Genomic DNA, 12,732 nt, shown 5'->3' on the forward strand with positions numbered 1-12,732 from the left:
TTTTTTATAACAGTTATTTAAAATAATATTAATCACCGTTGTTTCATAATTAAATTATTATAACAAAGTTAAACCAAGCAACATCAAGTTGGCTAATACATTGTAAAAATTTCGTAACATAAATCCCGATTAAAAAAATTGAAAGCAAAATTCTTCCCAGAACCCGCTCAAATAATATTTGATTTGCTGTTTTGTACTTGTACAAATTAAATTTTGTCGAAGKTTAAAATATKTTTTTCTGGGCACGGCACTTGACTTTTTGAGATATGTATATTWGTTACCGGCAATGTGCGAAATATGGCAGTGTGCAAAATGCCTAGYCATTCTGCAAACTGACCAACTTGCCAGGCATTTRGGCACTTGCAAACTACTTTGGGCAATCTGCACATTGACTACGGTATTTTAGGTAATCTGCAAAATGCCGTACGCGTTAGTCAATGTGAGTGTCACATATATTTAATATTCACATTGACTAGACAATGTGCATGATACCTGATGTTTATTATGTTGCTTTATTATGCTAAACTTTGTTTGWTGGCGAGCGGAAAGAAAGGYACACTTTTRGTGMAMGTAAACTAATTATAATATATGAATTTAATTRCTAATTTAATGGGAAAATACTATCTTGTGTTACCAAATACAAAACAATTTAATGTRATAAGATTATTTACCACTAATATYATAWTTTTTCAACCACATTAAAGTACCTATGAAAGCATCAATTATTAGCTYCWCAACCGCGGAAGTTATTTAAACTTTTGTGCACACTCTCAAAATTAGGCTATCAGTTTGTTTTCATTAACGATATTTACATATTTCCAGCACATCGTTTCTCGAAAATCTTGTATCTTGTTTCATATTTAGCTTTTGATTTTTCACTGGAAAATATGTCCCCTATTCATTACACTGATTTCCATTTAAAAATAAACAATATGTAAACCCGAATACCAAACTACTGAAAAATCATTTTTTTTGCACGACGCTAATGCGACAGGAATAGAAACCAACTAATAATCAATAGGCAACATTGAAAACGCGGTAAATTTTACAAAGTTGTTTGCTACTAAGTTCCGTTGCAACACCAACCAGCAAAGTTTTAGGCAAGGCAAGATGTATGCAAGATTCAACATATCTAACACTCAGATTGACTAGCGCGTACGGCATTTTGCAGATTGCCTAAAATACCGTAGTCAATGTGCAGATTGCTGAAAGTAGTAGCGGTTCTGCAAAATGCCTGGCGAGTTGGTCAGTTTGCAGAATGTCTAGGCATTTTGCACATTGCCGGTAACATATTCATTTCAAAGAAAGTTGAATAATTGTCTTTTATAGCTAAAATGAAGCCAAATAAGAGGCTGTCTAATGAAATTTGTAAAATCGGTTATTGAGCGTTCATCAACTTTCCGACAAAAAAACCTTCAATTTCTATGGTTTACAGTTCTGAAAGGCCGCTAGTTTTGTTAGATTTTCTTTTTTTGAAAGGTTGTGATAATCTCAATTTGTAAGACATGCTTAATTAATTAATTTTTTATTATAAACGCATATTAACTCCTTTTCCTGATTAGTTAACACTCTATTCTTCAATTCTCATCTAAGGTCGCAAAATCAATTTTTCTGAGCAAAGAATTTAAATCCTATAATTCTTTGAACTTTCTGTGCTTCGTTCTTTTTTTTCAGTTCCATTTTTTATTTAAAAACCTACTCCTATATCTGAAGCCAATTGTATTATTCTATATCTTACATTAGTTAGTTGATTATTTAGTAACGTTTCAACTTCTGTTATAGTGCCGAATATACTAGCAATATTCTCTTTTCTTGTGTTAACTTTATGTGAATTGTGAAAGTTCCAAACGTACTGAACAAATCTCACTATTTTTTCCGATTTGAATCAATAGGTTTTTCTCATATTTCTGTTAGATGGTTCAGATTTTTTCAACACCTAGTTCTTCTTTTGCCCCCGGATTAAAAACTGTTGCTGCTGCGAGCCTACTTGACATTTTATTGGACTATCACGAGGGATGTCTACTCCCCATTTTGTCGCAACGAGTCTGTTTTTTTACGTATTCACCCCGTTTTGATTATCCTTTTGCTTCATTTACCCAACTTTTACCTAAAAAGCTTGATGTACATAAAAGCCCACGAATCCACTGCTCTGTTTCGGGTGTTTTCCAGATACGCTTTCCCGAGGTCGTTGGCCTGATGGTCGAAAACTTGCCAAGACGATCTGGAATAATTTCCCACTGCGGGCGAATTATCGACAGGGTGTTGCTGCGTTTCGATAATGATCAATCTGAATTTGTAATCAGTTAGTTTGCTGTTAATTTCCAGGTGGAAAAATCTGGAAAGCGCCTGCAGGCAAAGAAAGGGCGTAGGGTGACACGTTTCATATTGATCTATTCGACACAAAATGAATTGATAATAAGGCAATGTGCTAGTTCCCAGCAGGTTCCTTTTAAGGGCACAGTTTCGTACGCTTTATTAGCCAGGAACACTTTCAAAAAACTTTGAACTCTCGTATTAATAAAGCGGAGGCAAAAGCAAAGTATTCTATTGATTTGATACCTTCTTTATAAATTATTACATTTCATATATCTTTTAATATATTCTAGGTGAATTTATAGTTATAGAAGGTAAGAATAATTTCTAGTTTGAGTTTTCAATTGAGACTTGAAACGAGCAGATTAGAATGATTTAAACACAATTTAACTCTCGCTCATTACTTTGTACTCATATCTTTGGAGGACTTTTGAGGATAGACAGTGCTGGTTAACTACTTACTTAGGTACTATTAAGTTAAACGTATGTAGAATTTTCAATTAACGTTTACATTTGTCAGATAATCACTTGTGTTAAAAGAGCAACGAAACTGTTTCTTCAAAAGATAAAAGCAAATTAGTTTTGTTTCGAGATCTACGAACAATTTTATGAACTTGGTATTCATACTATAATAACCCTGTGCTTTTAGCATTTAGATCTTTTGGCTCTTGTCATGCAATTTCTTAGTTGTTTATTTCTCCTGAATATAAAGCAATTTTGTAGTTCAGGACCGCGCAAATAATTACTAAGATGTGTTTGATCTTTTTAATTAATAATTTAGACTATTTGTAATTTCTGCGTTTGATCATTTAACACGAGTAAGTAATTAGTCTGCCCACGTTTAATTATTTTCAAGATGTTTTAAACTATCTGTTCGCTTACAAAGATTATGTGCATTTATAAATTATCAGATAGCAGTCATAATGACGCCAAAATGCTAGAAAAATTGAAATAGCGGAAACAACTTGGAAAAATATAAAAAATTCGTCATCTAAAACGATAGTTGCAGCACATTCAGAATTAAGTTTAGGGATAAAGCGAATAAGGACTTAGGTATAAAAATCATCACTGGAATTACTTCTAAAAGTCAGATTTTCTCTACGATTTTTCTAAAGATTATTTATATTAAAAAAATCCTTAAACGTGTCCTGTCTTTGAGGATCAAATAATCGAAATTTGTTAACGGAAAGATCAGAATTTAACGCTTTAAGTTCCTGCCTGTATGTAGGATATTACGCGGTTGAAATTTGATAATCACACGTCCATTCAAGGAAAATTTCACTTTCTGGAAACTTCATGCAACTTAGTAAGGAATATTTCCCTGCTAGAATGATTCAAAAGCAAGATGTCTTATATGTATTTTGTTTCACTCATTCTTTAATAGCTACTCTACTCCTGTTCAATTTCTTAAGCCTCCAAGATCTCCTGATTTAACACCCAATGATTTCTTTGAAATGCGAAGAGTAAAAGTAAAAATTGAATATCCGACAACTAGCTGCAATGCAAATGTAAGTCATATTTAGTTGTTTCACAAATTCATGCTATTATATTATTAATAGCTTGGCTAAAAGCGCCGGGTGTTTGGCTAAAAGCGCCGGGTGTTTGGCAAAAAACTATAGAAAATACACAAAAAAGTCTTTAGAGAAAAAAAAGAGCCAATCACACAATTGAACCATTTGTTTACCGAACTTGTTAGGAACAGGGTGTTAAAAACAAAGGATAGCGTTAATATTTCCACTTGAATTCCCACTGAATCACCATGAAGAACTAGAGAATCGCAAATAATGGATTCAAAATACATACAAGTTTTAGGTGAGAATTGTTTTTTGGAAAAGGTATTTTTCATTCATAATTAGAAAATGTGACATATTCAGATTTAGTCTACGAAGAAGTTAAAATAGGTAAAATTCGTCACATGTTCTTCAATCAGCATCACAGGTCATTTTAATTTTCAGGTCATTAAATTTTCTTTAACCGACTTAATTATCAGGAATACTAACTAAATGGACACCCTATATTTTCATATTTGAAATTTTTTACTTTTCTTTTAAATCAACGCATATGTTTCAAATATGTTTTTGTGAAACATATGATTTACAAAAAGTTTTGAATTCCTTGTACGTATCCTTTTAACAACAAAGGCCTATCGAACAATGCCCTATTATTGTGAGAGCCCTTTTAAGTTTGAGCTTTTGATTGACGAAATTGTAACTTTTATAAGTTCAAAACAGGGGCATTCAGCCAGCTGAAGATTCCTCACAAGTGGAAGTTAATTATTAACGAAGAAATTGTTGGCGCAATACACTCAACTTTATAAGGATGTTTCAGCAAATTTCAATAGTTTCAAGTACAATGAATAGCTAAAATACATAAATTATTTGATTGTCTTTTCGATCAAATATGTCAAAATTGCACATATTAATAATTTGAACAACGAACAACAAAAATCCTGTTGGCTGTTCTGTTGATAGACGATAGACATAATTTGTCACCGTTATTTGCAAGATATACAGACATCACGTTACTTATATATTACAATTATTTTAACAAAGGATATTTTGAATAGCCCCAAAAATTAATTTTTTAAGTAATACAATAGTTTAAAATTAGCGCCGTTAATCTATGAAATTAGTTACAAAATTATACTTTTTTCACTATCTTTATAGTACTTGAGCTCTAGTTTTTAAACAGACGTAATAAAAGACAATTTATACTTGGTTGGTGGTTTTTGTCAAAAAAAAGGCAGAAGGAAAATTTTATTTCAAGGGAATTTTCAAGGAAAAGGTACATTATTTGTCAAGTGTGTTCTTTTCAGGAGATGAGCGCAACTACACTTAGTCTTTAGTAGCTTTATATAACTTTCTTTAGGATATCGTGTGCCGTTAAATTATTTGTTTACATAAAAAATTTTAGGCGCTAAAATAATAGATGCAATTAAAAAATATAGCTGTAAAATAATCTTGTTTAATGTAAATAAGTTTCCATAGTATGGTCAATTTGCAAATGGAATGTCCTACACAGAAAATGATCTTTTATAGCTATCAACTAGCGCCCGTATTTTATAATCTGAAAGATTAGCTACTTATTTTATTGAATCTTTAACCTCTAGATAACTGTTGAATTAGTTTAACGAAAATTGAATAAAAAAATCATCGAATTACCTGTGTTCCAAAAAAACCACAATTCTATGAGGCAAGTCGGCTTATTTCTTGTTAGTTTTACATCTAAGTGTGGAACTTCATAAGAGCGCATTTTAAGCCAAACCTTCGATATGTCATTATTTTAATCGATTTTATAACTTTTAATTAAAGAAGCCAAGAATAACTAAGGTTCGAAAGAGCTACTAGTTTTTGATTGGCACGAATTGAAAATTTATAACGCTCATCTTGAATTTACAATTTTTCTTTTAAATTGCGGCGCGCAAGTCCATTGTTTCTCTCTGAAGCATAAAACATTAATAAAAAGTGTTCAATATTATTGCTCAGCTTGGTTAAATTCATGCATTCTGAAATGTTAATCACCGGTTCTTTCAGACCTTATTCAATCTATTGAAAATTGCAAAAAATTGGATTTTCGGTACATTTCTTATTGTTTGGTTGTTGGTTTGTTTAATGTTGGGAAACTTTGAACTACAAATTCTTGGCGAATTAATACAGCTACTATGGCAAATAAATCATTGTTTTGATAACTCATTTTACTTTAAAGGGGTTGACTTAAAGTTTGAAAAGTTTTTTTTTTTAAGTTGAAATCAGTTTGAATTTCTATTATGAAGCAGTTTGTTGAAAAACAAACAGTTTAGCTCTAGTAGAGTTTGAATCCTTCAAAATAGTGTTTCGTTTTCTAATTCTCTCTCTTTGAGAAAATTTGTTTCGGAGCAAAAAAGTAGATTGCGGTGAGGATTGAAACTTCAAAAACGATTAAAACGTTTTAGTTGATGATACATTCCGAGCGATTAATTCCATTGTATTTTCTATGGAAATGTTTGGCTGAGAGCAATATAACTCTCTTTTAGTCTAAAAACATCTACCCCCTGTTGTTCATTTGCTTTATATTCTATAGAATTAAAAATAAATACGTGACATCCATTAGCGACACATTCATTCGCAAAGTATCTAGTTGAAAATGTAATTTAGCGCTTTGCCAGGAACGTACTTTAAATTTAGAGTAGTTATGCGAAATATGCGATTTGAATACAAACAGTTGGCAATTGGTTTGTATGCCATTAATCAAGCGGAAAATCTGCATTCCGATGAAACACAATTTTATTTAAATTTTTTTCTGCTTCATTTATGTTGGATTGAAACCATGATATATCACTTTAATTTTTCTTATACACTATAAATGTAATTTTTGTAATGTAATGTTTTCTGTATTTTTCATTTACTTTCATTTAGTTGTCATTTAATAAACACCATTTTATGTATATAAATACTATATTACCCATTTATATAAGTACATAGATTTTCATGAATACACGATCATTTGAGTGTTAGTTAGCAAGCGTTATAAATAAATAAGAGCATAATTTAAGCAGCATTATACACTTTAAAATATGTCGTCTATTTGCTAGCAATAATAAACGTAATGTAACAAATTATTTGAACAATAAAATAAATAATTTATCTTTCACGCAAAAGTACTCAGCATGAAACAAAATTTACGATATAGGAAAATAAATCCAATCCATCTGTGGGCAGCCACACATTGCAACCAAAGCGCGAAGAATTCCAAATGTTCGAATTGCTTGATGCTTTAAAACTATAATAAATAAATCTCAATTACAAAATTTGTGATTCGTATTTAAGAAAATAGTTTAGGATTCCACATAAAAAATGTTTTATGTGACTCTCAACTGACATTAAGCCTTTAAATATTAATGCTCCAAAATCGGAAATAATGCCTAGTTCGTGTGAACGTTTAATCGATTTTTTTGAAGATGTCAGGTGTCCATGATAACGAAACGTAAGAATTTCTTTACAACTGCGAGAATTCAGCTCTATGGCATTACTATATTTAGCATGGAAGTCTCGATATTAAGTTTTTTGCTTCAATATGTTTTACAGATATTTTTATTGCAGGTTTGGTCTGAGCACACCTTGATAAGAGGCTTAAGAGATTAGCTGGACCTGCAAATGCTCAGCACCGGTAAGTAAATATTTTACACATGATTTGTGAAAAAGATTGATTGATTTGATTATTTCAACATCAGTTTTGCAATAATCGAGATATGAAGTTGTGTAAAACTGAACTTTGCGCCCAGTATTTTAATAACAACTAATTAGATGTTTTCGTTTTCCTTGATAATAAATCGTTTTCTCATAGTTTTTTGTTAATCAGGAGATAGGTACCCGTTGAAAGCGATTTTAGTTTCAATAACGAAATTAAATTTGCAAATATTGCCGTCGTTTTGTAAAAAGTTTTATGCGAAGCGGCCATGCAAGCAGAACCTGCAAAATGTGGGAGTTTCCGGCAATTTTGCTTAATTATAAGAACGGCAACAGGAAATTGGAAACATTCCGAACAAATTTGTCCGTGAATTTCATCAACTGTTCTAAAACAATTAATGTAGGTTTATATATTGCTTTGCACTGGATGGAATCGGCAAAATTAGCAAAGGCGCAATAACAATTGTTTACTTTTATAGCAAAGTGTATTCAGTAAAACAAAAATTACAATTTTTCCTATAATTTAGATATTAGCATACTAAAAACTGTCCTGAACAGTTCGACACCTTTTACATTAATACCATAATAAGGCAGCTGCCTCATTTTCGCATACCACGCATCGATTCTTGGATATTCTTTTTCCATGGGCACAACCACCTCAGTAGTGGACAATGTTGCCACAATATTAAAGTCAGCAATAGTCATACTATCGCCGGCAACAAATTTTCTTTTGTTCAAAATCAGCTCCAGAAGGCCGTATGCTTCTTGGAGATCTGCTTTCAATTGGTCCAGGTTTACTGAGTTGTCTTGGGTTAATACTGCTTTCTGAAAGTTAATAAATATTTTTTGTAGTGAAATAATGCTTTTGCGACATTCAGAGTGTAACAGAGGGAGCCTAATTGTGGAACATTTTAAGGAAAACACTTTAAGGAAAACACAAGCTAAACGCGATTATTTGGGGTAGCTGGAAGTGGAAATCTTAATTATTGGATGTTCAAAGGTTGGTGCTTCTACCATTCACAGAGGTTTTAGTGGAGACTCTCGGTATTTCGGTATTTTAGAGCAGAATGCCTTATTAGCTACGAATAGAATCGAATTAAACATTTGGAATAATTTGTTTATATGAACAATCGAATTAAATTGATTAATTGGGAGAAACATCTCGAATGTGTTTTGTAATTTCATAAAGGTCTTCATCTTCGAATTCACGTTTACGAGACGGTTTGTCGGCACGGATTAATTCAGTAAAACTTAAAAAAACTTAATGCAGCAAATGTATTTTAATTTAAAAAAATAAAATTGTGAAACACATTTTGTCATTTCATCAAGAGTTAGCTATATTTAATTCTATTAAATAAATCGAATTATTATTTCCATTGGGTTCAACTTACGTACTCTTTTAAATATTCTGCATTTATTTAGATAAAGAATATACTTGAAATATCGCACTAGAAAGCTGCGAAATACAGAAAATTTCATATAAATAAAACATTAACAGGTTTGTTTTGAGTTTCCAAGATTATGAAAATAATTTTTAAATATAAATTTTAGTGGAAAACATTTAGTAAGTATTCTGTTCGTAAGACCGTAGGTATCATGCATTGAATAAATTTTTTCGCGATATTAATAGAAATCCAATACGAAAATGTATACAGAATATGTCCGATAATAATATCGATGTAATTCGGGAGGAAATTTCGGATGTTTAAAGTAAAACGTTTCTTTATAAGCTCTTTATTTCTTTAATGTTCTTTAATCCTTATTTTTTTATTTATAATTTCTCTATTGGGGGCTCTTGAAGAGAAACGCGCTATTTTGAAATATAATCTAAACTATGATTTTGTAACTATTTTTATCAATAACTAGGTTTTTTTAAAGCGAATATTAGCTACTAGTTACGCTGAATTAGGTTATTTTTGGCGACATTGATTGTTTTCAATCTTCCAAGAACTGCAAAGAGCAATTTTACCCAAAATTCATAAAATCGAAAATTTTTTGAAAACTTCGCTTTTGCCAAACTTTTGCGAAACAGCCAAATGAGCCGTCAGTAACCGGTTTATTAAAGATTTTATAAGAAACGTGCATGCCAAATTTTTTATACACTCTTTCGCTCCTTCCCGTGACAAGCTAAAATAATTCCAATTGGTTTTAGTTTTGGAAATACATAGTTGAGATTTTTATACAACTTTTTTCACATTTCCCCCATACCTTTCATCGAAGGCGTCTAAAAAGTTCCGCGTAAAAAAAGTGATTTGAGAAATATTTATCTGCAATTATTATCACACAAATTTGCCTGTTATTTGACAATCCCGAATTTCATAGTTTAACTCAAACCGTTTAGAAAACAGTGCGGAAGAGCCATTTTCAGTGTTCTCCTTTCAGCATTTTTGTTTAATTTGGTTGGGATGGTTTTAATACCTTCTATTTGCATCTCTCTAGAATCAATCTACAATCGTTTCTGAGGATTTGGCTGTAATTTCAGACACCGTGTATACTGTATAGGATGAATAAATAAAATATGTCGCGCTAAAGTTCTTATCGCCTACGTCTAGCTTACTATTTCTGATAAACTCTTTAAATATGAAACTGCCAATTAAACTTAAACTTCTCAGCAAATTTTCCTCCAGCAGGAAAGGTGGATTATTATTCTTACTTACAATAATTCGCACTCCTCTTCCGAATAAATAGCCTGTGTCAAAATGCGCCATGGAATCCACTAAGGCTCTTTTCTGGATGTCTTTTGGATATAAAGCATCATCCGTTGCATATTTATTAACCAAATAGGAGTTGATGGCGTGACTATCCCAGAGCGTAAAATTGCCATCCTCTAAAACTGGAACTGTATGAAGTGGATTTTTCTATAAAAAATGAAACAAAATAAATCTGTTTAAACAGCAGGTCTTCTTCGAATGTAGAAACGTTGCATGTACTTACAGCAACAAATTCCGGCTTTAAATGGTCTTGAAAGTTGAATAAATCCACAGGAATTAACTTCACTTTATCCTTTAATCCCAACGCTGCAATTGTCAGTAACGTACTTCGAACTGGTGGACTTCCGAGTGTTGCGTACAATTTTAAAGACATGATTTTCCAGTATTTTACTGCAAACCGTAACTTTTGGAATGATCAACACTCATCCCATAAATTATTTACAACTATGTTCCAAGGTAGCGCCGATTATTGACCTTTGGAACACGTGTTGTACAATATCTGTTCGGATATTTTGATATGATATGTAAATACACATGGATATAAAAACGTGTTAAAATTGTACCTGTTTTAGTACAATAAAGAGCTGTGTGTGCGCATTTGACTGGTACCACTTCTCTAGAAGCGAAAGTACCTTTTTCTACTAGATCCAAATAGTATGTAGTCTGTGACTAAATCAGACATCGGTTCAGTGCTTTCGATATTGTTCAGTTTTCTTTAAGCGTCGGTATTTTTCCTGCCGAATAACAATCTAACTAGGATTAATGGAGTTATCTGCAATAGATTGTTATTCTGAAGCAAAAATACCGACTCTTAAAGGAAACCTCAGATATAAGAGTTGAACTGAGTTTCTTGAATCTGGTATTTCATAGAGTAGATTAGTTAATAAACATTTTTTTGCAATTTAATCAGTTTGATAACAGCAATTGGAAAACGATTTGTAATTATTCAGTTCATATTTTTGTTTGTAATTCTTCCATTGTTTCAACTGGGATTACAAAGTTTTTTATTAGTAGGTTTACTTGCCATATTAGAAAAATATAGAACTTTTCAAGCCATAAGAATTCTTAAGATTAAGGCCAATGTAAAATATAGCTGTCCACTAATCGAGTAACAAAAGCAATATAAATGCAGGACAATTTTAGAGATTTCGATAATAAATAATAGTAACAAAGTCCAACGGAATGCTAACAGCTGAGTCAATTCAAGGTTTCCTATATCCTATATATAAAACACTGATTAGATTAAGAGCGGTTAATGCTTTTGGAACGATTAAAAAATCGTCGACCGCCTATTATTGTATAGATAATATTTATCAAATTTAATTTTTTTTATTTTTCTAGTTCTGAAGACTTACGCGTTACCCTCATAGCTTCCTAAAAATTATTTCCTTTTTTAATGTATCTTATTTTTCGTATTTTTGCCAATCTATTTCTTTTTATTCTTTCAAAATAACACTTTAATTCAAGTAACACTTGTATTAATCCAATGCCTCTCTAACTTGAAACAATTTCAATAAATCAAATGCAATATTTTTTTGGAAAATTATTGGACACGCGATCAGCACGTTAAATTATGTTCCTTTTTTATGTAAAATCATTCAATACTACTTGTTCCAAATTTGAGATATGAAATATGACGCAAACCTGGCTTTTGATCATGATGGTGAAAGATCTTAAACAAACAATAATTAGGTAGTTTAAAAATGGAGATTCGACACTCAGCATGATAAGCAAATAAGTTAAATAAAATTCGTATGGAGCGATATTTTTTAGCTTGTGGGTTTCTCAGAAACACGTTTTACTAAAATCGACCAAAATCCCGAACTTAACTGAAACCCACAAGAGTAAAAATTTAAGGCTGATTGACTACGGAGATGGAACCAGAATGCAGAATGGCGATTTATTCAGAGGGATCTACCTTGATTTACCGCAAATATCGTACTCATAAGAGTGAATGAAATTCAATTTCGGGAAAATGGTCAGTTTAAAAAAATAATAATATAATAATAAGATATAAAAATTAATGCTCTTCTTTCCGTTCAAGAAAATCCTCGGGTTCCCATTTAGGCCGATCTCTAGGAAACTCGAAATGAGCCAATTTTCAGTGAGGAAAAGTCTAAATACCTCAAAATTTCTACCAAATAAAATCACAATTCTCCAAGAAAACCGAAGATGGTCTGGATGGAAGACCTGGATGGTCATTTAACTCTTCTACCAATTCATCTGCCCTGAAAATACATCATCCAGACACTAATGGACAGGTTTTGGCAGGTGCTACTATTTGGGACATCTGTTTTATCCGGATACGAAAACAGAATAGCCAAATTCAGTAACTAAAATCCCGCTCCATGAATTTTTTTTTTCTCACCACAAGTCTGAATCTTACAAATCTACGAATCTTTCAAATTTTGGTATATACGAGGAATTCGATCAAGTTCCAGACGCTCCAGTTTAAATATATTTTTAAATTCACATTAATAAAATTTGTTATGCAAAAGAAATATGTAGTTAATCATTTTGTTGTTAGCACGTATAACGTGTTA

At 31.7% G+C, this 12,732-nt stretch overlaps 2 protein-coding genes across 2 annotated transcripts in view; one reads left to right on the forward strand and one right to left on the reverse strand.

Moving 5' to 3' along the window:
* Positions 1 to 7,634, forward strand: part of LOC109534462 (anamorsin homolog) — a 38,658-nt gene extending 31,024 nt beyond the window's left edge. The window contains exon 4 of the mRNA XM_048669016.1: positions 7,392 to 7,634. Coding sequence (XP_048524973.1) covers positions 7,392 to 7,433 — 42 coding nt within the window. The 3' untranslated portion in view covers positions 7,434 to 7,634. The remainder of the gene's footprint in view (positions 1 to 7,391) is intronic.
* A 310-nt stretch (positions 7,635 to 7,944) lies between these two features.
* LOC125505346 (glutathione S-transferase 1-like) lies at positions 7,945 to 10,727 on the reverse strand. Its single transcript, XM_048669022.1, has 3 exons — positions 10,413 to 10,727; positions 10,136 to 10,336; positions 7,945 to 8,303 (listed from the first exon to the last, which is right to left on the reverse strand). Exons 1-3 carry the CDS (start codon positions 10,560 to 10,562, stop codon positions 7,995 to 7,997), a joined length of 660 nt encoding a protein of 219 aa, XP_048524979.1. The 5' UTR covers positions 10,563 to 10,727; the 3' UTR covers positions 7,945 to 7,994.
* Positions 10,728 to 12,732: the final 2,005 nt, after the last annotated feature.

Source organism: Dendroctonus ponderosae, unplaced genomic scaffold (genome assembly GCF_020466585.1).
Source record: "Dendroctonus ponderosae isolate FM_Combo_2020 unplaced genomic scaffold, Dpon_F_20191213v2 Dpon_F_20191213_8, whole genome shotgun sequence".
NCBI lineage: Eukaryota > Metazoa > Arthropoda > Insecta > Coleoptera > Curculionidae > Dendroctonus > Dendroctonus ponderosae.

Coding starts and splice junctions, on each gene's coding strand:
- LOC125505346 (XM_048669022.1), bottom strand. CDS start 10,562: ATGTCTTTAAAATTGTACGCAACACTCGGAAGTCCACCAGTTCGAAGT. Junction 10,337..10,412: donor TAAAGCCGGAATTTGTTGCT/GTAAGTACATGC, acceptor CATTTTTTATAG/AAAAATCCACTTCATACAGT. Junction 8,304..10,135: donor GAAGAGGAGTGCGAATTATT/GTAAGTAAGAAT, acceptor ATTAACTTTCAG/AAAGCAGTATTAACCCAAGA.